The 23,992-nt window shown below is 45.3% G+C and overlaps 1 protein-coding gene across 1 annotated transcript in view; it reads left to right on the top strand.

Annotated features, from left to right (window-relative positions):
* LOC112551671 (receptor-type tyrosine-protein phosphatase T-like) overlaps window positions 1-23,992 on the top strand; it is a gene marked incomplete at its 3' end in the record, with an annotated part of 373,371 nt that overhangs the window by 340,305 nt on the left and 9,074 nt on the right. The window contains exon 4 of the mRNA XM_025213841.1: window positions 16,601-16,682. Within this exon, the coding sequence (XP_025069626.1) occupies window positions 16,601-16,682 (82 nt within the window). The remainder of the gene's footprint in view (window positions 1-16,600; window positions 16,683-23,992) is intronic.

The following is a 23,992-nucleotide window of genomic DNA, read 5'->3' as shown; positions in this document are numbered from 1 at the left end:
TCTCTATTTAATGAACCCCAGACAGAGATGACCTGAGGAGGGTATGGGGCCCAGGGCAAATCAGCCTGTGCAGGGCCCTGCCCCCGGATGCGAGGAAGCCAGTGGCAGATTCGGCAGTGGGGGGTTGGGGGGATAGAGTGCTGGCCAGGAAGCCGGCAGCAGTACAGAGTTGCTGTGGCTGCTTTGCACAGTGCTATGGAGCCCCCTGAAGTGCAGGGTCTGATTTGTCCCTCCCCACCCCCAGGATGGCCCTGACCCCAGGACCCAGCTGTGCTTGGTGCTATACAAATGCTGAAAAAAAGATAATCCTTGCCCCAAGGGGTTTACAGTTTAGTAAAAGGTAGAGCATGTCTGCATTTCCTCAGGGTCATCAACTAAAAGACGATACCATTTACTTGTACATAAAGCCAGAACATTACAGTGTATGCACAGTATTGCATTGCAATGTGAAGATGATTACGACCAGGCATAGATTACCTAGAGAGGTTGTAGGATCTTCATCAGCGGAAAGGTTTAAATATAGGTTAAGCAGACATCTATCTGAGACAGGTTTGAGAGAGATGATCCTGCTTTGAGCAAGAGGGTGGATTAAATGACTTCTGGAAGTCATTTTCAGCCTTATCTTTCTGTGAGTCTATGATTTTATGATTGTACTCCTTGACCATATATATTTGGAAATAAGTCAAGAAAAAGTGAATTTTCCAATTCAATACTGGACTATGGATTACTCCTTGTAGATATGTGCTGCAAACCAAATATTTATTAGCGCAGATTAAGGAAACAATTTCAAATGTGTGGTCCCACTTTATGTTAGTCTCAGATATACATAGTACTTTGAGTTTTCCAAATGGTGGACTTGGAGTGATTGAAAATAGACCAAGTTACATAGAGTCTCCAAGTATGGTAAGTATTTTATAAACACATAAAAATAAGACTGTTCACCACAAAGTGGCCACACTCTAGAACTGAACCTCTCAAGTCTAGATCCACTCCTTTTGCATGGTCTTTTCCAGCCTGCTGGCCTCTAGCAGGTGTCCAATAAATTCAGTAGAAATAATGATCTGCAACCCTATTTGGCCATTTCAACAGTAACTTAAATACAACTTCCTCCATTCCAGTATCGCTTGTTCCCTTCTAGTCAAAACCACTTGTGTTTTCTGCTTTTGTATATAGGTTTCCTTGTGATTGTCCCACTTCTGATCAAACCTCCATTCTTTTAGGGTGGCCTTTAAGCCCTTCAGCCTTATATCACTAATTCACTAGTCACTTGTCTTACAAACTGTCTGCAGCAGCTGGCTTAGGAAACAGTGGGAATTCTGGATCTTGCTCTATTCTGCCAGCAACTAAAGAAAAGTTTGAGGGAGGTTTGTAGGCTTATGCAGAGGAAGGGGAAAAAAAGAATCAAACACATTGTCTAATTAAGTCTTGTTGAAGACCTAATGGAACATTGTGGCTAAAATGGCAGTATTTTGGATACCTTGATGCAAAGGATCCTCCTTCGTATTTCAAAAGTGTTGGACAACTGAAGGAAAAAAAAAATATATACACCCGAAACATGGAAGCCACATCAAATGTTGATTACAGAATGACATGGAATCCACCTCAGATGAGATGCATCAGATTCTCTTAATGATCAAAGACATTACGGTTCCACATCACTATATTCTGCTTTTAAAAATCCCAAACTAAAAAATATGTTTTAAAAAATATTGGAATTGTATCTGAACTTTGTATGAAGCTTCCACAACTAGTCAAAGCTTTTATTAGGGGGGTTGGTTAGGGGGCTGGGACACATGGTTTATGAGAAGAGGCTGAGGGAACTGGGTTTATTTAGTCTGTTGAAGAGAAGACTGAGAAGGGATTTGTTAGCAGCCTTTAATTATGTGAAAGGTGGTTTCAAAGAGGATGGAGCTAAATTGTTCTTAATGGTGATAGATGACAGAACAAGGAGCAATGGTTTAAAATTGCAACAAGGGAGGTTTAGGTTGCATATTAGGAAAAAGCTTCTCACTAGGAGGGTGGTGAGGCACTGGAACAGGTTACCTAGAGAGGTAATGGAATCTGCATCCTTGGAAGTTTTAAGGCCTGGGTGAACAAAGCCCTGGCTGGGATGATCTAGTTGGGGATGGTCCTGCTTTGAGTAGGAGGCTGGACTAGATGACCTCCCAAGGTCCCTTCCAACCCTAATTGTTTATGATTCTATAAGTCTAAGTAGTAGATATCTGAATAGTAATAACTAAGCCAGTTTCAAGAGGTCAGGTTTGCAGCACTGGAAGTCCTGCAGAAGTTTCATATAACTTGTCCAAATATAAAAGCATTCTGCCAAGACATATTTCAGACTTGGATTCCCAGCCTGAATATGTTTTCAGCATAGTGAGGAAAATCCACAAAAGGACTGGGAGAAAGTTTACACACATATTCACTGAATTACTGCTTGCCATAAAGATGAACTAAGACTCAGAATAAACCAAGAGCAGTAATGGGGTCTGCCAGAAAGAACTAGTATGATGTATAGCAAGAAACATTATTGATCCGCGCCTTAAGAAAACTCTTGTACTACAACAGATGAGCCCAGCTACTTTGCTAACACAGACATTGATTATATATAGAAGCAGTAGACTGTAAGTGTTGTTTACTGGAATGGAAACCTGAAATGGCTTGTATTTTATTATTCTCAGGGGTATTAAAATGTTCCTAAAGTGTAAAGCTTTGCATTTTGTCAATTTAAATGTGCAGCTTTGAGCAGTTTGTTCAAAATAAAAATAGTATTAAAGTCCAGATCTACAGCTCTTACATGGAATAGGGAGTCCTATTGAAACTAAATATAAGTAAAGAAAATATAATATTGAGATTATAGAATTGGATTTTATGTGAGTCTCAATTCCTTTTTTTTCTGGATCATCATTGGGCTCCAATTCTTTGCCTGCCAAGAAATCTGTTATACTGCTATGATGATGTTTTGTAGGCTGTGGGGATGTTTTGGCAAGGTAAAGGGAAAAGGACATTCTGAAGACCTTGGCCCATGGAAAGAAGAAAGAGCATGATGAATGTAGTGCGAAGCAGGTTCCAAAAAGAGGTCTTACCTGTGTCAGGACCCAGGGCAGCCGGCCAGCAGCTCTCCCTGAGTCCCACCCGGGCAGATAAGGGTCCGGGGCCTTAGAAGGCCATCAGGCGGGTACTTGTGACGCTTGGAGTGGAATTAATTAGGCGGACGCTTATCGGTTGCAAAGCAAGATTATTTACTCACGCCGTCAAGGTGGTAAAAGACGGAGGTCAAAGATACTTGGTTAGTTACAGCTTAGAGTTCGTAGGTCGTAGGTCGGTCTGCATAAGAGTTTGGAGGTCGGGCAGAAGGTCGGGCTGGCGGGTCGTTGATTTACGTCTGATTGGGTCGAGACGGGGGAAACTGACAAGTGATCAATTTGTCAGTTACTCTCACGCATACATTCAGAGGTTTTTCAGGTGTGTGCGCGAAGGTCTCCCACTTCACGGAAGTGAAGACGGGTTTTATTTGTGTAATAGCCAATTGCTTTTTGCCACGTCATAAATTTAATTAGAATCGCCAATTATCTAGCCGTCTTCGCTAGGGTGTTATCATAGGGTTACTCCTTGTTTTCTTTGACCAATTATAATGATTTATCTACAGCACAGAAGGCTAAGTTCTATTTCATGTTGGTGTCGCAGTTATAAATCTCTTTTTGACATGCACAGCAAAAAACTGTTACTATCATTTTTGTTAGTTAACTCAACCTAGTACAGACTAAAACTGTTTTTGATTAATATATTTCTTGCTTGTGGCATGGGCAGTACTTAATTTGGTTGTGACAACCTGCACTAAAGGTTTCCTTCATCCTACTCTGCAAATTCATAACTGTAAGAGAAATGGGTGCAGAACACTGAGCAGAGGATGGAATATGTGAAGGTGAGTGTCCATTAACTATCTCACTTAGTAGTTTTTGCTCTGAGCCGACTGCCTTGAGTCAGCAAGGTGTGGTGTACTAACAACAATTGTCTTGGCCTACTTGCCATTGGATTAAGGTCCCATTCTGATAAAAGAAATCATGCATAGGCATCTTCCATGAAAATGGCTTTTGCAGCACAATTTTCAAACCCTTTGATGACCAGCTAGTGATGATGGGAGCAGGATTGTGAGGTCTGGAAACACTTAATCATGAACTGACACAAAGTTGGCATTTAGAAGAAGATCACGTAGCACTTGGATGAGGCAGGAGTGTGATTTGGCAGCTCTAACTGTGACTGAGCAGCACTCTTTAGGATCCACTCTGCTCAACCTACATGGGGAAGAGGCTAGAAACGGTGCCCTAAAATAGTCTGTCTACCTTCTTCCTGACTGGACAATTATGTAGTGGAATTTACTGTAGTTGAAATCAATAAAGATACACAATCAGTTCTGGGACCTGGAACATCAGGACCCTCGTAAACTATCCTACTACTGAATGCCAAGAGCACCACACCACTATTGTGGCTCGTGAACTCAGGTGGCACAACATCAGTGCCACTGCATTGAGTGAGACCCAGTAAGTGGGCATCTCAAAGAACATGGAGGCATCTATACCTTTTTCTGGAAGGGAAAATAGGAAGAATACCAGATTCACAGACTTGGCTTTGCCATCAAGAATGAACTCATAAACCAACTCAATGAGTTCCCTATCAGAATTACTGAGCGTTTCATGCCTGCCCATCTTTAACTGGTGGGGAGGCAATATGCCACTGTCATCAGTGCATATGCCCCAACTCTTGATGCCATCTATAGCACCAAGGAGTAAATTTATGCAAACCTTCCTTGACCAAGTCTTTTCTGACATGCCAGAGAGAGACAGACATATTACTCTAAGTGATTTCAAAACCATAATTAGAAGGAACTTGAACCTCTGGAATGGAACCATCGGCAAAGAAAGAGTAGGAAAGGTAAACTTCACTGGCATGCCCCTCTTAACCAAACGTGCAGAACATGGACTCACCATCACCAACACCCTGTTTTTCCAGAGCAACAGGCACAAGACATTATGGCATACCAAGGATCTAAGCATTGGCACCTGATTGACTCCATCATTGTTTTACCTGGGATCACAAAGTTAAACACATCACCTGAGCTATGCTAGAAGCTGACAGTTACTGGACTGATCACCAACTCATCTGTTCAGTTCTATCACTCAAACTGGCTCCCAGGTGATGACAGCAGCAGAAGCAACACCAATGGAAGATCAACATCAAAGGACTCAAGGACTCAAGACAGATCTCTTCCACCAGTCCCTCAATGAAAAATCTGGCAAATTCCAATCAACAACAATGAGAGAATGTCTAAAGTGTTTGGTGTGCCTTCAAGTTCACCATCATCAGCACCTGTGAAGAGACACTTGGATTCTTTGCTAGGAAACATCAAGAATGGTTTGATGAGAATGATTGGGAGATCCAAGATTCGAATAACCACAAGAGCCCTTTGTACTTGGCAGAATGACATCAACTCCAAGCAAAAGAAACTGAATCTCCAACAAGCGAAGGCAGAGATCCAAAGGAGGACCTGTGATATGAAGAACCAATGGTGAGAAGACAAGGCAAAGAAGATTCAACATCTTGCTGACAGCCACAATATGCACTGTTTTTTCAGTGCCACCAAAGCACTCAGAGACTGGCCCCCTTGAGGCATAAGGACATCTGAGACCTGATCAAGGAAAGGGGAGCCATCAATGCCCATTGGAAGGAACATTTTAAAAATGTTCTCAACTGAGACTCCGTTGTTGACAAGAGTGCTCTCAACTGCATCCTGCAACACCCAGTCAGATATAATCTCAAAATCTCTCTGACCCTCAACAAGGTGAGGAAAGTTATCAAGCAGATGAAGAACAACAAGGAATTTGGAGCTGATAGTATCCCCACTGAAGTCTTCAATCAGGGGGAAAAGGAGCTCACACCACAGCACCATGTCCTTATCTTAAGTATTTGGAATGATGAAGGAATCCCAGATGACCTCAGGGATGCCACAATTGTGACAATCTTCAAGAAAGGAGACAAGCCCAACTGTGGCAATTACAGAGACATCACCTTGCTGTCCACCACAGGAAAGATCATTGAAAAGAACTCTCTTGAACCGCCTCTTTCCACTTGCTGAGGAGTTCTACCCAGAATCTCCATGTGGGTTTAGGGCATCAAGAGGCACAATTGACATGATCTTCACAGCTCACCAGCTGCAGGAAAATTTCTAGGAGCAACATAAAACTCTCTACATGGCCTTCTTTGACCTCACTAAAAGCCTTCAACTCTGTCAATCATGAAGCACTGTGGAGGATACTTCTGAAGATGGATGAACTTTGAAGTAGTCACCATTCTTTGCCTTCTCCATGACAGTATGCAAGTGGTGGTTCTTAGTAATGGATCTAACACAGATCTGTTTTGAGGTTAAGATGGGAGGTAAGCAAGGCTGTATCATTGCTCCAAGACTGTTCTCGATATCCCTTACTGCAATGCTACATCTGACCATCAACAAGCTTCCACTTGGAGTGGAGCTAAACTACGAAATGGATGGTAAGCTATTTAGTTTCAGCAGATTCCAAGCCAAAACCAAGATCACCTTAACCTCAGTCACTGATCTACAATATGCTGATGAATGCTGTAGTCTGTGCTCACTTGGAAACAGAACTTTAAATTATGATATAGAAATCAGCCCCAGGTGTGCTGGACCTCCTACAAGAATCTTGGAAGGCCCAAAACATAGCTACTGAGAATGTAGCATATTATGTTCTGAAGGTTCAAAAAAGATTAGATAGGTCTGTCATGTCTTGATGTATTAAATAAACTGATTTTAAAAAATGCAGGAGGCTACCCATTTAATGCCCTGATGCCAAGGGCATAATACACGGCTCTGACCTCCCATTTACTGTGTCCCATGCCTCACAGTGGGCATCCAAATCACTACCCACTATCACTCCCCCAGCCCCTTAATTGGGCCGCACTTGGCTTATGGCCCAACTTAGCCTCAGGTATCCTTAGACATACCTGGGCCTCATGCCCCCTCACTGGGGCCCCAACTCTAACTATTCCAGTCGGCCCATGTGCCTTCCCTAAGGCCCTACTCTACAAAGCTGCTGGCTTTCACTCTACCCTCTCACTGGGGCCAGTACTCTGCCCTCTCACTGGGGCCACTACTCTGCCCCCTCACTGGGACTTCTGGGCTTATGCCCCTTGGGCCTCAGGAGTCTGTTGATGTACCTGGGCCCCCAACTCAGCCTATGGCCCACTTAGGTCTCAGGTGTCTGTCTACATGCCTGGGCCCTGTGCTTTTCTCTCAGGATGTGCTCCCCTAGCCTTTCCCCTTCATGGGGTCACCCAAAAGGTAGTGGGGCTGAGGATTTATGATGCCCCATTCTTGCTTTTTACTGGGGAGGTACAGGTGTTGCATTTCGTGGAGACTGCCTTGCCACAGGCCTACTACACCATCCAACCCCAGCAGGGTATAGATTTAGGTCATTCCCCAGGACCAGGAACCTCCTCTGTCCCCATATTTCCTACCCTTGACCTCCAGGATGTTCCTGGGATCAGCAATACTCCAGCCAGGAGATGCTCACCCTTCAGCTCCTTAGTTGTAACTGCCAGCTCTACTCCTCAGGGCCTGCTCTTATTCTGAGGCTGCTTTGCCCTGCTCCAGTCAGGCAGCTCCTGGCTGACATGTGACTGCCAAATTGGCTCTGCAGTCACCTGCAGGCTGCCTCACAGCTTGCTCAGGGCCTTAAAGTGACAAGCGCCCAAATGTTTGCTGCCACACTCCCATCCTCTAAAAGTAAGTTGTTGACAAAGTGTCAAGGATCTTTTGACATCTTACAGAGGGTAAGCTGGGTGGACTTTAAAGTGCAACTAGTGGGAAAATGGAAGTTCACAGATTGATCACGTTAACCTGTTAAAACCCTGGAGGGTGCAAGAGACAGGAATGGCCTCCGCATTTTTGCAGGGAGCCAGCTTGTGGGTTTAAGACCTCTGTTCAGATCTGGTAGATGAACTCCAACTAAGGGAAACTTTGACCCCAACTCAAAGGGATGAAATAAGAGCCATACTGGAGGAGTTTAGAGTGATTGTAGAAAGAACTATCATGGTTGTCCTCAAATTTCTAAGGTCACAGAGTCCTTGGATGTGGGTGTTGAGGTGGATGTCATCTACCTGGACTTCAAGAAGGCCTTTGCAACTGTCCCTTCCCCCATTCTCATAAAAAAAAACCAACTAGGTGACTGCAGCATTGATGCCTACACAGTCAGATGGGTGGCAAATTGGCTCCATGGTTGTACCCAGAGAGTGGTGGTGGATGAGTCATTTTTGACCTGGAGGGATGTGGGCAGTGGAGTTCCCCAGGGCTCAATCCTTGGGTCTATGCTATACAACATCTTTATCAGCGACTTGGAGGTGGGCATGGAAAGTATGCTGTCCAAATTCACTGATGACACAAAGATGTGGGGAGAAGTGGGCACACTTGAGGGGAGGGACAGAGTCCAATTAGATCTAGATTCTTCTCATTAAATAACTAGGGGATTGTGGCATCAAAACCTACACAGTCAAATGGGTCACTAACTGGCTGGAGGGCTACACCCAGAGAGTGGTGGTCTTATTCAACCTGGAGGGATGTGGGCAGTGGGGTTCCACAGGGCTCAGTCCTTGGGCCTGCACTGTTCAACATCTTCATCAGCAACTTGGATGAGGGGGTAAAAAGCACCCTGTTCAAATTCGCAGATAACACTAAGATGTGGGGGGGAAATGGGCATGCTAGAAGGGAGGAATAGGCTGCAATCAGACTTAGGTTACAGGGGTGGGTGGATGAGAACAGGATTGGTTTCAACACTGACAAGTGCAGGGTTCTGCACCTGGTGAGGAAGAACCAGCAGCATACCTACAGGCTGGGGAACTCCCTTCTCGTCAGTGCAGAGGCAGAAAACGATCTTGGAGTCATTATTGATGCCAAAATGAACATGGGCTGACAGTGTGGGGACGCGGTTAGGAAAGCCAACCGTACCTTGTCATGCATCCACAGATGCATCTCAAGCAGGTCTAAGGAGGTGATCCCCTTATGTGACACTGATCAAGTCACAGTTGGAGTACTGTGTCCCCTTCTGGGTGCCTCACTTCAGGAGGGATGTGGACAACATGGAGAGGGTCCAGAGGAGGGTCACCTGCATGATCAGGGGAGATCTAGACCTTCTCCACAAGAGAAGGCTGAGGAGGGATCTAGTGGCCATTTACAAACTAGTCAGGGGGGACCAGCAGGCATTGGGGGAGTCCCTGTTCCCCCAAGCTCTACCAGGAGTGACTAGGAATAATGGCCACAAGCTGGCAGAGGGTAGATTCAAACTAGACATCAGGAAGCGCTACTTCACTCTCAGGGAGGCTAGGATCTGGAACCAACTTCCAAGAGAAGTGGTGCTGGCTCCTACCCTGAGGGTCTTTAAGAGGAGGCTGGATGAACATCTTGCTGGGGTCGTTTGACCCCAGCACTCTTTCCTGCCATGGCACGGGGTCAGACTTGATGATCTGCTCAGGTCCCTTCTGACCCTACCAACTATGAAACTATGAAACTGGATAGGTTACAGAGGTGGGCAGATGAGAATAGAATGCAATTCAATGCAGACAAGCTCAGGATGTAATCCTCCTGCTGTACTTGGCCTTGGTGAGGCTGCAGCTGGAGTACTGCATCCAATTCTGGGTTCCACAGTTCAAGAATGATGTCAAGAAGCTTGAGAGAGTCCAGAGGAGAGCCATGTGTGTGATCAGAGGGCAGGATAATAGGCCTTATGAAGAGAGGCTGAGAGCCATGGGACTCTTCAGCCTGGAAAAGCTCAGTCTCAGGGGAGACCTGGTGGCAGCCTATTAGTATATAAGGGGTATTCATCAGGATCTGGGTGAATGCCAGTTCACCAGAGCACCCTAAGGAAAAACAAGGACCAATGGTCATAAACTCCTCCAAGATCGTTTTAGGCTGGACAAAAGGAACAATTTCTTTACTGTCCGAGCCCCCAAGACCTGGAATAGATTCCCTGCAGAAGTGGTGTGGGCACCTACTCTGGACTCATTCAAGAAATGTTTTGATGCTTATTTGCTGGGATCCTTTGGCCCAAGCTGACTTCCTGCCCCTGGGGCAGGAGCTGGACTCGATGATCTTTGAGGTCCCTTCCAGCCCTAACATCTATAAAATCTACGAAAGGTGTTGCATCTAGGGAGAAGCATCCTGCAACATACCTAGAGGCTGGGGAACACCCTTCTCAATAACACAGTGGCTGAAAGGGATCTTGGAATCATTGTTGACTCCAGGATGGAAATGAGCCACCAATGCGAGGAAGTGGTTTGTAAGGCTAACCGCACCTTGTCATGCATCTACAGCTGCATCATAAGCAGGTCCAGGGAGGTGATCCTTCCCCTCTATGCAGTGCTGGTCAGGCTGCAGTTGGAGTACTGCATCCAGTTCTGGGTGCTGCATTTCAAGAGGGATGTGGCTAACCTTGAGAGGGTCCAGAGGAAGGCCACTCACATGGTCAGGGGGCAGCAGGCCAGGCCCAATGCAGATGGACTAAAGGGCCTGAATCTATTCAGCCTCCACAAGAGAAGAATGATAGGGGACCTGGTGGCCATCTATAAACTCACCAGGGGGGACCAGCATAAAATAAGTGAGGCTCTGTTCCCCTGGACACCACCTGGGATAACAAGGAATAACGGCCACAAATTGATTGAGAGCAGGTTCAGGCTTGATATCAGGAGGCATTACTATACAGTTAGGGCTGCCAGGCTCTCAAATGGGCTCCCAAGGGAGGTGGTGCTCTCCCCTACCTTGGGGGTCTTCAAGAGGAGATTGGATAGACATCTGGCTGCGGTATTATGATCCCAGAACTCATTCCTTCCCAGGGCAGGGGGTCAGACTTGATGATCTGTTCAGGTCCCTTCCTGAAATTTGAAACTATGAAACTATGAAATTGGGAGGTGCAATCCATCACGGGTATTTGAGAATTCCAGGCCAGCTGAGGGAAACACTAAAATAGAAAATTAAGAAATTGATCAATTTGGGAGTCATAAAAGAATCAATCAGTGAGTAAAGTAGCCCAATTCTGATGGTGCCAAAACCCAAACACAACATAAGGTTCTGTATCAACTTCAATAAGGTTAATGCAGTTTCAAGGTGTGACACATACGGTAGGCTCCGAATAGACTAAATCAGGGGCAGGCAATTATTTCAGGTGGAGGGCTGCTTTACAAGTGTTGGCAAGCTGTCAGGGGCCACATAGGTAGCCTCTCCCCTTGACAGTTGCCTTTCCCCCTGGTTGCCACATTGGGACCAGAAGTCCTACCCCCTAACCTTTGCCACCGCAAGTCCCTCCTCTTGCTGCCCTCCCCCCCCCCCAAAAAAAGCACTCCTTTTGGGAGGTGTGTTGCCATCTTAGAACCAAAAAAATCCCAAATCATACATTACAAGTCAAACACCTACTATAATATATTTTAATTTTATTACAAAAAATATTTCTCATGACATGAGTTGTGTTTGTGTACTGTATATAGAAGGTATTGCATGATAACTCAAAATTAAGTATCCCTCTTTTATATTGCATGTGTATGGTGGTGTGTGGGGGTGGGGGGTGTAGTAGGACATGTGTGTGTATGCATGTGGGTGTATGGTGGTGTGGGAGATGTTGGGGGGTTGTGAGAGGGTGTGCCGTGTAGGGGGCATAGGGTATGTTAGGGTGTATGTATATGTTGGTGAGGGTTGTGGAGCAAAGGTGTGGTGGGGGGTATGAGGGAAGCTGGGGAATGTAGGGACTCCCCACACTCCCCTCATGCCATGCAGCCCCTGCTGCCAGCAGCAGCAGCAGGCAGGGAGGTCAAGGCGCTCATGCCTGGTGCAGGCACCGTGCTGAGCTCTGTGTGCCCACCACCCCCCTGGGCGTGGGCTCCACACTGTGCTCTGCACTTCAGCCCACCTACAACTCTACCTCCCGACCAGCCCTGCCTCTTCCCTATCTGCTTCCCTGAGTGAGTGGGATTTTCAGGAAGCCAAGCAGGTTCCCATGGGGCAGCTGCAGCAGGAGCCCCACCCAAAGGCTGCTGCTGGCTGAGCAGGGCCCTTCCACCCAAGAGGGTGGGAGCAAGGCACAGTAGGGTATGTTGGAGGTGTGTACATGTGGGTACCTCACCCCTAGACTTCCAGGGGAAGGGGGGCACAATTCATTGGGGGGTGCCATGGGCCAGATGAAAGTGCCTGGTGGCCTGGATGTGGCCAGGGGTGTCGTATTTTGCCCACCCCTGGACTAAATGATAGAGGGTATAGGCAATACAACTTAGACTTAACCAAAGGCTACTTGCAGATACCTGAGGACTGTACCACTTCCGGACTTTATTTTATTAGCTATAGAGAGTCCTGGCATACTTCCAACAATTATTGGACAAAATATTCTGCCCACAATGGGTGTATGTAGCCATGTAGCTAGAGGATGTGGTAATATTTGCAAACACATGGACAATCTACCTCCAGCTGGGCATAGTTGGATGTATAACTTGGCTCACAGCCAGTCTGGGAAAATGTCACCTGGGATACACAGAAACTAAATACCTAGGGTATTGGGCAATGGCAAAATCAGGGCCCTGGTTGACAAGGCAATGGCCTTGACAGTTGTCAGTGCCAGTGACAATGACAAGCAACTAAAGTAATTTCTAGACTTAGAATTCATCATTGGCAGTTCATCCTACAGTTTGCTAACATCACAGCCCCACTAATGGACCTGTATACACTCCATTCTGTGTCTAAGCAGGAAGTTGCTTTCCTTGCAGCAGAAGTATACTATAATAGAAAAGGAGTTTTGGGCAAATAAATGGGCAGTAGAGACTTAACAGGGCACTTAGGGCACCTGTTACTTTAAGAAGAAAAAGGCTGCAGTGAGGGCTCAATTAGCATTCAGGGGAGACACCTGAGTAAAAGGGAGCCAGGCTTAGGTTTTATATAAGCCTAGGGCCGGAACTGGGAAAGCAGTTTAGCCCTACAAGCTGATGTTAGAGTTGCTTCTGAGCACGCTACAAAGAGAAATCACTGAGGGATAGATACCCAGACTGACGGTTTAGGGTAGGATGGAAGAGAAGTGGAGGTCCCAGCAATTGGTGGTTAGGGGGCTCTATGGAGAGGTGGAGGTTCCAATAGGCCCAGGAGCAGGGCCAGAGGCTTGGGAGTAAGGCTGGAGCCCAGGAATAGGGCAGAGGAAGGACAAAGAGGAGCTGAGCTGGATGGATCTGGAGAGTCCAGGGCCCAGGGATAGACTGAGAGAGAGTGATATGGACTGGGGACGAGGGCCCATTAGGTTGATTGAAGCTAGGGTCGAGGGTCCATGGAGCTTACTGATGGTAATTGATTAATTGGTAACATCTGTGAGGCTTGAGCATGGCTAAAATGGGGGATGAGGAAGCCACAGAATTAACCCTTAAGGAAACAAGTAATTAGAGTAAGTGAGATCTAGCTCAGGGATCCCTGGCATAGCCTCCCATTCCTAAATACATATTAGCATATGTATTTATATACATCAAGACATGACAGGAAAGCAGAAGAGGAGGATGCTTAAAAATCAGGAGGAAACAGTACTTTTAAGTAGCCGCCAGGGGGTATCACAGCCACGCCTGAGGCTGGCCTTTGTTACACAAACCCTTTACTACTACTATCGCCTAAGGCTTCGTTTCCAGTTGGTCATGGGCCACGTCCCATTACATGGCTCATGAGGTAGGCTGACCCCCTGGTGATGAGATGGTAGCTATCCCTGAAGCCTTTTGACTTTGCCTGGGGGTGGCACATGCAAATGCATATTTCTTCTGAGAATGAGTTCTGGGGGGATAAAGAAATGGAAGAGTGCTCCACTCCTTGGAGGGTGGGAGGGTGGGGAGTGAAGCAGGGTGCCTATCTCAGGAGCTACAGCCAAGTGGCAGGCAGTAAGAAAGAGTTTACATCTTTCCTGGGAGGATTGGGCCAACTGATGAGGATGATTAGCTGACCCAGAGAAAGTTAAAATTCCCAGGGATGGGAGAGAGAGGGAAGGCTGTAAGGCTAGAGATGGCACCATCAAGCCAGGGTACTCTCTTAGGGTCTGGGAAGAGACCAGAGGGTTTGGTTAACTCTTTATTGTTTTGTACTTGGTGTTGATGATTTATGATTTATGTTAATGTTTTTTCTGTGGGAGAAGTTTGCCCAGGGAAAATAAAGACTATGTTGTACAAATTGACAACCCACTACACTGGACTTTCTGATTTTCATGGACATTGTCAGTATTTAGCACTAGGAACTTCATTTCCATTTACTATATCAAAGTTTCTGGTGTACAATTTGAAAATATTGCCACAACGGACCAAGTAAGCTCTTCTCTAAAAAGACAGCCTTTCTATAGGTGAAAGTGACCTGTGTGGAAAAGTCTGAGTTGAAGTAGTAAAAAGTCTTTGTGCTAGTCTAATAATTTTAGTTCTGCTATTCTCAAATTCTTCAATTATTCTTTCAGTCAGAGTAGGTTGAATAACCTGTGTTTGTTCCAGAACAGCACTAAGCTTCTGGTGTAATAGTGGCAGCTCTGTAATCTGTTCACATTGGTTAGTACATTCCATAAAGCAGAACTTATCAACACTGCTCAGTCTACCCTTGAAAACACTAGCATATAATCTTGTAGTAACAAGGGAAGTACTATTTTGTGAATGCCGACTGGATAAATAGAAGCAATAACTGAGAACTTCTTTCTGACGGTCATAGAGGACTGGAAGAAAACATGTAGGTTTAGTAGACCCTGTCCTCAGCCAGTTTTGACTGGCTTGCTGCTATGCCCCTCTAATACTTATAAAGATGACCCATGCACACTTTCTCTTGGGAGACTTTCAACACTTCTCGAATATTTTCACTATGCAGGCTACATTTGCCTTTTCTCTTTGTCCCTGTCGTACAATGCTAAATGTTTCTAAGTCTTTTGTTTACATATTTAGGTTATATTTATACAAACAGTACACATCTAAGGGGTTTTTTGCCTTAATTTTTAACAGATAATCCAGACTTTATAGTCCCTTCATTTTTTTAATGCTTCCCGCAGGATGTTTTCTAGTTTGTCTCCATTGCTTTGGAAGGAACTGGGGGCAGCATCCCAGGTACAACTTCCAAGTTACAGAAGAAAGCCATTATTGTTCTATTCTATAACTTAAGACACTTTTACACGTGGTCCAGAAGTTGGGGGATGGGGGGCGCCACTCTAATTAAAATGCCACAGCGTCTCATGTATCAGCATCCCTGTGCTTCAAAATGGCACTGGGGATGCTTGAATTAAAGGTTGTTTGAGTGCCCCCACATTGCCATTTGGAAACACGGGGACACTGATATGCAAGACGCAGGAGGCTGCCAGAGCGTGGTAATTGCCACACTCCAGAAGACCTGATTAAATGAGTCTGCTCTGATGTGCTGTAATTACAGTGTGTCAGAGCAGCCTCTGTGCTTATGTACAAGCGCCCTTAATGTTTGTTTATGAGGCCCCAAATTGCTTGGGAACAATTGCATTCAAGGTGACAGTCTACTACCATTGTTGATCTAGATACTATTTCCATTCAGTTATCTAAGCCAGAGGTGTCCAACTTGTGGCCTGCAGGGGGTTAATTTGTGGCTTCTGGGCTCACACCTGGCCACCATTTCTCCAGCTGCAGCAGAACCCAGGGTCTCTGGGCTTCCCCTCCCTCCTATGGCTTTTGCTTCCTGACCCCGTTCCAGGGGGTATCTGCCTGTGACACCTAGGGGTTGTGGCTGGTGTGCCAGCAGGGCACATGCAGTTCTGAAGGAGGCCCTATGGCATAGGGAAGTGGGGGTCATGTGGTCCATGGATGCCACTGGTGGAGCCTACATGGAGTGTGACCCCTGACTGATTGAAATTATACAGCCCTTGTCTTGGCTGTCCAACTAGTGGGCCATTAGACAGCCAGTTGGTAATAGAATTTCACCCAAAGCGCATATATATGGCCTTTTAAAATAGCTAATTGTGCCAACAGTTTGATCCAGGGAGGACAGAAAACACGCTGTTCTAATCTGTGGGGGAGATTTATTTTGTAATCCAGTAACTACAGATCAGGATTTGTTGCTGCAGTTTATAATTTTCTTACAGTATAGTGATTGCATACATGCTAAATCAAGTTACTTCCTCCATGATGGCTACATGTGGGAATTTGGCTCATAGACAATTTATGCATTCGCAGCTCTGAGGCATATTAAATTCATGGTGTCAAATGTCTCCTGAATGCAGTATATTCTCCACTTCTGCTTTCCCAGCATAGTCCTCAGTTAGGCATGAGAACCACATTCAGGTGTCTCTTTACTCTCAGTGGAAGATTGACAAAGGCTTCCCCATTTCTCAGAAGAACATTAGTTAAGTTGTCATAAGGCTCAAGCAGTCTCCATACAAAAATGGAGTTGAGATTCAGTCTGACTAGTGGATCAGACCTCTGGATAATGCATATATACTGACAAAACTGATGCCAGGAACAGGACTAGTTGTGGGAGGAGGCAAACAGAAAAAAGGCTGTTGTGGTTACTGTTTGTAAGAAAAGCTTCTCTTGTTCTTTATTTCAGGTGATATTTGAATCTGTCTCTTTGAAAGGACATCCAGGGTACATAGCTGTGGATGAAGTCAGAGTCCTTGCCCATCCTTGCCGTAAGCACGTTCTTTTTCTTTCTATGGCAACATACTATATCAGGTTTTGTGGGCGAAAGAAGCAATTCACACAACTCAGTCATCTCTGAAACATCTTCACATATCTTTCCAAAATGCTTACTGAGTAAAGACAATCAGCCTTGAATAAATATATCATTCTGCAAGTTGTGCAAATGGCAAAACTGCTAAGAATCTGCAGCTAGTGAAAAGGTGTTTGCCTGGAGCTCTATCTGTTGTTAAAGGCATATAAAGCTCGGATTACCTGTTAACTCTGAATCATACCATTGAAAGAGAAGAATGTAAAGTTTCTGCTAGTATCATAAACCAGCAGTCAGCCAAATTTTCTAGTGGTGAGCTGGAATGGCTTGGTTTGGTTCAACTGAGGTGTGCCAGCCCTAGTAGGAGTGTGCAAAGCGGGTCGTATTTGATTTGGATTCAGATTCAGATTCGGCCTGAATCAGGAACAATGATTCAAATTGTTGACTTGGATCACTGTCCCTGATTCGATTCAGCCAAATCTGAATCTGAAGATTCGATGCTGATTCAGGTATCAGTGATTCAGATATTGACACAGCTTTAAAAGTTTTTTCTACATACCTTGAGGTAGTAGGCAGTGCTCATGATCGCTGTGATGCTGGGACACATGGAGCATCCCACAGGAGCGCAGGGGGGTCCTCCACATGCTTGGCAGTGAACCCAGAAATGGACTGGAAGTAGTTCCGGTCCACTTCTGGGTCTGCTGGGGAGCATGCTTCCCCCCCCCACCTCCCTTGATTGGTGATTGACCACAGGGGGACCCTGGGTGCCCCCCCAAGACCCAGGAGGCACCAGTCACTGAGCTGGTAGGGTGCGGGAGGCCCCCATGTGCTCCCCGGTGGACCCAAAAGTAGACCGGAAATGCTTCTAGTCCACTTCTGGGTCTGCTGCCAAGCGCACTAGGGAGCCACCTGTGCTTTTGTGGGACGCTCCATGCACCTCAGCATTGCAACATTAATGAGCCTCTGCTACCTAGAGGTATGTAGAAAAAACATTTAAAGTTGTCTGTATGTCTGAATCGCTGAATCTTTCCAAATTGATTTGGAGGGTTTCAGTTAGATTCAGAAAGGTTGAAGGATCCTCTGACTTGATTCATATTCACAGATTTGGCCACCAAATTGGGCCGAATTTCCACCGAATCAAATCAGGGACCAAAGCGTCACATAGCCCTAAGCCCTAGGACCTGGTCATTGCCACTGCTGCTGTCAGTATTTCTCTGCATGCAGCAAAGCGCAGCAGTGGTGCAGATTAAGCCTCTGCTGCTGAATTCTGCTGAAGCCCCAGGTTCATGGCCCAGACCCAATGGTTCCATGGGCTGAATCTGATCTGCAGGCTGTAGATTGCCAATCCTTATCTAAACAGTTAATCTAAAAAATAAAAACCCTACAATAGTGCAATATTCATTTAGTGGAAAAAATACCCTAAAGCTCTCTCTTCATAGGAATGCAAATACATTCAAGTCCATTAAATGATCTTAAATTATATCTTGGTATTATTTTCAAAGCATTGGACTCACTGTGGATTGTAGACTTTAGTACAAGTCTATTTTGCTGTGCAAGATGGTTACATTCCATCTCTTGCCCTCCCTCGCCCCATCATATCTAATTTGGACTAATCTGATTTCCTAATTCCCCATGCGTGGAACCAAGTTTTTCCCATTGGCCTGGCCTCTTCTATGAGTGAAATACAATTTTAAAATCCCTTTTAAACATTGTAAGAAACTTCACATCCTTTAATGAGTCCAGCTGTATCTCATCTACTTTTCTTCTTCAAGCAAATTAAATACTCTCATGAACAATATTCATCTACTCCCAGGACTTTGTATTTGAATAATTTGGAGTTTGAGATGGAAATACACTACTGGGTAACTGTAATTCTGTTCATTATGATCTGATGTTGTAGATTTAGCACCTTGGGTCCTCTAGCCAGCCAGGTCCTACTTGGAATGACAACATATCCATCCAGTACTATTTACTGTGCTTTATACGTCTTTTGCTTATTCATAGTGTTGAATGTGTTAGTACAGCTACTACGTACACATATTGAGCTTATATTTGTATTTCCTGTAACTGCAGTGAATTGTGTGCAAAATTTCTAATGATGGTTTCCTATAGTTGACATCTTATGTGATAGACATCAGGGGCATGGTGCTATTTAAATTAACGGGGCATTTCTGATAGTTGCAGTATGGGTAATTGCCATTTAAGTTAATTATATTTATATTTACATCATGTGCCCATTGCCTATGCCTTTGGGTGCATTTACTTCATTAAGATGTACTTACAATCAGTATTAAGCATCTGCTGCTGATAACTGGTGACATCCAAACAAATTTCTCATATCTTGTGTTTACATTGAGTAACATGTTGGCCAATGACTGATATCTTTCCATCGCAAGAAACGCAGTTACCCAACCAGGAGACAGCTTTTGGATGTAAAAAGGGAGAAAAACAGTGCTGTTTCTAGCTTCAGTTCAGTGCTGGAACTGGAGTTTAAATCCTATTGTAAGTTCCATTTTCAAAGATAAGCACATTGCTTAAGTGGTTTACTGACTAGGAATGCATTCCTAAATTGGGACCTCTGTGTATAGTTATAAAATCTATGTATAGAAACAGCAGTGCTGCAAACATGTTACTTCACTGACATAACTAATGTGGTAAGCACCAGATTTTGAAAAGTATGTTGCTCCTATTCTCAGTGGGAACTGCTGACTGCTGAGCAACTTGGAAAATCTGGACCTGAAAGCTTAATCTTTTCTGAACCTTCCATTGCCCTTGTATTCTGAGCCCTTGGGGGTTTTGTGGGGGTGTTGTTCACAACTGTAAGCATTTTGGTTCAGATGCACAAAGGGACTTGTTTGTGGCGATGCTAAGTGTACCTAAGCTTTATGCCCCTGGCACCAGAAGTTCAATCCACCACCCTGACTAGGCCCTCCAGTTCCCTATATAATGAAAAGGGAAGGTTAAGTGCCTAAGGATGGAATTTTTAACAGCCAACATGCTGACCCAATCAGCAGAAATAGCAAAGAGAAGTGTGTGTCTTAATTCCCTCCCCTTTACTAGAATCAGGTTGTTTAATCCTGAGTTAGGCACCTATGTGAGGTTATGTGAGAATGGGACTCACACGCTGAAACCATAGGCAGCCAAATAAGTCCTTTGGGTACATATACTTACTGTTTTCTTCTAAAATGGTGGTGGTGGTACTGCATTTCCCATCATTTATGTAATTGTCTAGTGCTTAATGAATTCACCCAAGAAATAGAAGGGTCTCCACTGTATGTCTAAGGGGAATTAAATCTTCTACCTACTGTGCTGAAAGTAAGACTGGTACTCTCCACCTCTCCGGTTGAAGCTGTTCCACCGTGCAGCCAAGAATGCAAGATTTGTGAAGCCAGGGAGAAAGCAAGAAGTAACATGATTATGTAGCTAACGGCTTTCTCCTGAGAAGGAGGAAATCTGGGTTCTGGTTCATGCTCTCAATGCTGCTTAGGGATTTTATCTAATGACTTTTTAATGCAAAATGCATGTGCAGTCTCTGGAGCAGGAACCATAATCCAAAACTCCCCCCTGAAACAAGTTCTCTAGTCAGTAAGGGCATTTATAGACATGCTTCGGGAGTGGGGAGAGGAAGGCTTTAATTGGAGTGGCTCTGAGATGCTCTAATTAAAGCGCCTGAAGCATCATATGTATCAGCATCCCCACGCTGAAAAATTGTGATGGGGCACGTTAAGTAAAGCTTGTTAAATGATCTTTAGTTAAAGTGCCTCTGCCATCATTTTTCAGAACAGGGACACTGATACACATGGTGCTGGTGTCTGCTGCATCATGGTAATTACAGCGCATTGGAGCAGCCTTGCTGCACATGTATAGGTGCCCTATGCTGTTATTTAAATGGTGGGTGACACCACTACTTTCTCCTTGTCTTCTGTTGGCTAATTTTTAAATGAAAATGGTTGTGCATGCTGTGCTTTGTACTGAGCTCCTTCCTGTAAGGGCATGCAAAGCCTGTTCAGAGCAGACCCACTGAAACAGGCTCCTCAGGGGACCTAGATAGAGGGATATCTCTTTTGTGGATCCCAAGTGGTATTAAGCAGGAAACATAAACTGGAATTCTTAGCTTTGCGACAGTGGGTTGTGGTTTGCTGCCCTGGACTTAACTGCCTACATTCTGCCTGGGTTGCAGTCTATGCACTCAAGTCATTTTGTTTTGTTTTTATGTTATCCATTATGGCTTCCTGAATCTAGAAGGAAATAATATATATTGTGTCCCTGTCCTTGTCCATGCCCACAGCCCTTCCTCCCCATAAGTATTCAGAAAGAATTGCACTTCAGCTGCCTTCTTTCTGTATACTTAAGTCAAGGCATTCTAGTTAATGTGCTGTATCACCTGGCCAATATCAGTGGGTGAGCCCCTAATCCTGGGCTGGGCAATTATGGAGTTTTGGTGAGCTGTCAAGGTTGACATGGGTAGCCCCACTCCTTGACAGTTGCCCCACGCCTGATTGCTATATTGGGACCTGATATCCTGCCCCCTAACCCCTAACCTTTGCCACTGGAAGTCCCTCACTGTGCCCTGGAAGTACTCCTTTTGGGAGGGAGGGTGCTGCAATCCTGAAACCAGATAAAAACCCCAAATCATATACAAAAAAAAAAAAAATCTAATATAATTTATAACTTTTTAAAATTTTATTTAAAAATATTTTTGTACTGATTTATATGTTTGTAAAGTGTATCTAGAAGTGATAACATAATAGCTCAAAATACAATCCTACTGTATATTGTGTGTGGACAGTAAGGGAGTATGTGGTGGGGTGTGGTTGGGGTGTGTGGTGGGGTGAGGGTCTGGTGGGTAGGTGCGGATGGGTGTGGGGTATGTGGTTGGGATGGGGGCTATGGGAGGGTATGGGGTTATGGTGGGTGGGGTGAGAGAGAGAGAAAGAGAGAGAGACGGGCCAGGCCACTGGCTCCATTGTGTACAACTTTTGCTGAAAGCATGCGAGCCTCACACCATGCAGGTAAGCAGACCCCACATCCAGGCTCTGCACTCCTGCCATTGCACTCTGGGTCCCCACTGGCCCCAAGGCATGAACACAGGCTCCATACTCCCACCCACCACCACCACTCCCCCACCGTTTCCCTGGTTTCCCTCCTGCACGACTGTCTGCCACTGCTTCCCACCCACCACCACTGCCCCCACCGTCGTCACTCCCCACCGCTTTCCTTTCTGTGCCCCCAGTGCCACTCCCCCTGCTGCTGCCACTTCCCCCAACCCCTCCACCACTCCCTTCCATTTTCCATGGCCCCCCTGCTGCTGCCCCCTCTGTTCCCTGTGCCACTTCCACTTTCCATGTCTCCTCTGCCACTTCCCATGCTGTCACCACTTCCACTGTCACTCCACACGCTGCTGCCACTTTCTGCCACTCCCCTCACTCCTGCTGCTTCCCATAATCCCCCTGCTGCTCCCCACACCTCCACCACTTCCTGTGGCCCCTGCTGCTCCCCGCACTGCCACTGCCCCTCTGTCACTCCCTGCCACTGAATGTGCCTCCCCTGATGCTCCCTGTGCCACCACCACTTCCTTCCATCCCCCTCCCCTCGCCCACTCTGGTGTCAGCCCAGCCTGCCAATACCTTGCAGTTCCTGGCTGCTGGGCAGATCACAGATGTTTCCTTTTCACTCAGATGGAGGGGGGCAGGGAACAGCCCCATGGTCACCAAGCCAGAAGCCACAGAGGCTTCTGGTTGGGGGCTGGAGGTGGGATTGGGAGTGGCAGGCTGGGGGCAGGGTGGAGCTGGGCAGGCCTTGCTGCTCAGTGACTGGGTCCTGCCACCTCTGGCACTGGTCACCTCTGACAGGCCAGGGACAGCAGCCAGGGACAGATAAAAGTTAATTTTCCAAAAATATTAGGGGCCCTGTGGGCCAGATAGAATGGCCTGGCAGGCCAGATGTGGCCTGATTACCTTTTTTTTTGCCTTCCCCTGCCATAATCAGACTACTCCCTTCCCACCACTGTCTAATTTGGCTGCTAGAATTGCCCTGGTTGGAACTGAGCATGTGAGGCACACAAGTTCAGGTTTTAAAAAGTGACTGATAGTGGCATACAATGCCAAGCCACAGGTATCATACCCCATTGGGATCAGTACTCAGTCTGTCGTATATAGTGTTTTCTAAAGTGTATAAAACCCTGTCAGTCTTTGGCAGTACTTCTTTTTTACTTCCCAGAATCACCTTCAGAGTTCAGCAGTGATAGCCACCACAGTAAATGTCAGTGAAGTATGCTGTTCACTTTTATGGCTTTTGCCCCTCACATTCATTTTACAATTGTTATTACTCAGAACATTGCAATGGTGGAACTCCCAGTGACCTTTGAGGTGACTGGAATTATGAGGTCTTTTTTTTTTTTTATTTCCACACGAGTTTTTCTGCACTTTCGCAGATCTTAGCCTGGCAGACAAGTGCAGTGAAAGTGGAGAGAAACAGCCCCTAAGGATGTGGCAAAAGAGAAAATTAAATATCTCAATTATACAGCTTTTTTGTGATAAAATAATTTGCTGTAACAGCAGTTATGCTCTGTGCTAAGGCCTCGCTGATAAGATAAAAGGCCTGTGTAACCATGCTTCATCCCAGGGCTCAGTTGTCAATAGATTTGCCACAAACAACTGACTAGCTAAAAGAATAATAGTACAGTGTTACCCTAGATCAGCTGTTTTATCTGTTTGGACTGGTTGCAGTCCCAGATGAATGATAAATACTTCAGAGGCACGCACACCGGATATTTCAGCTGTTCGACCAGCTTCTGATAATGTGCCTGCGAAACTGGCCTGCACTTGCATGTGTGCATGCTAATAATTGGTATCTAGCTACCCCTGCATGAAAGGGGATATGCATGTATAAACATGGGTGCCCATACCTTTCTCCAGTTATTTAATGGAAAACATAGTTTATTTGCTTTGAAAAGCATGGCCTAACAGAGGAGTAGCTGTAATAATGTTATCTGCTATTATTCTTTAATATTATCTTAAGTTTAGTACTGAACTTGAATTAAGTTCAGAACAGCACATGGCCTTTACTTCACAAGATCCTACTTTCAGGAGTTAAGTTATGGACCAGCCTTACTCTAGCATGTTTATATACACTGTGATAATGGTCATAGCCTTACATGATCTATATTAATTGTCAAATGGAGAAGTCTGAATTTGTTTAGTTTTGAAAGACAGTGGCCTGTGTTTATTTATGTGAATGATGGGATGGATTTTTTAAATATACTTTGAAAAT

The sequence above is a fragment of the Alligator sinensis genome, unplaced genomic scaffold (assembly GCF_000455745.1).
Source record: "Alligator sinensis unplaced genomic scaffold, ASM45574v1 scaffold460_1, whole genome shotgun sequence".
NCBI classification, from domain to species: domain Eukaryota; kingdom Metazoa; phylum Chordata; order Crocodylia; family Alligatoridae; genus Alligator; species Alligator sinensis.
This window is presented reverse-complemented; position numbering and strand designations above follow the sequence as displayed.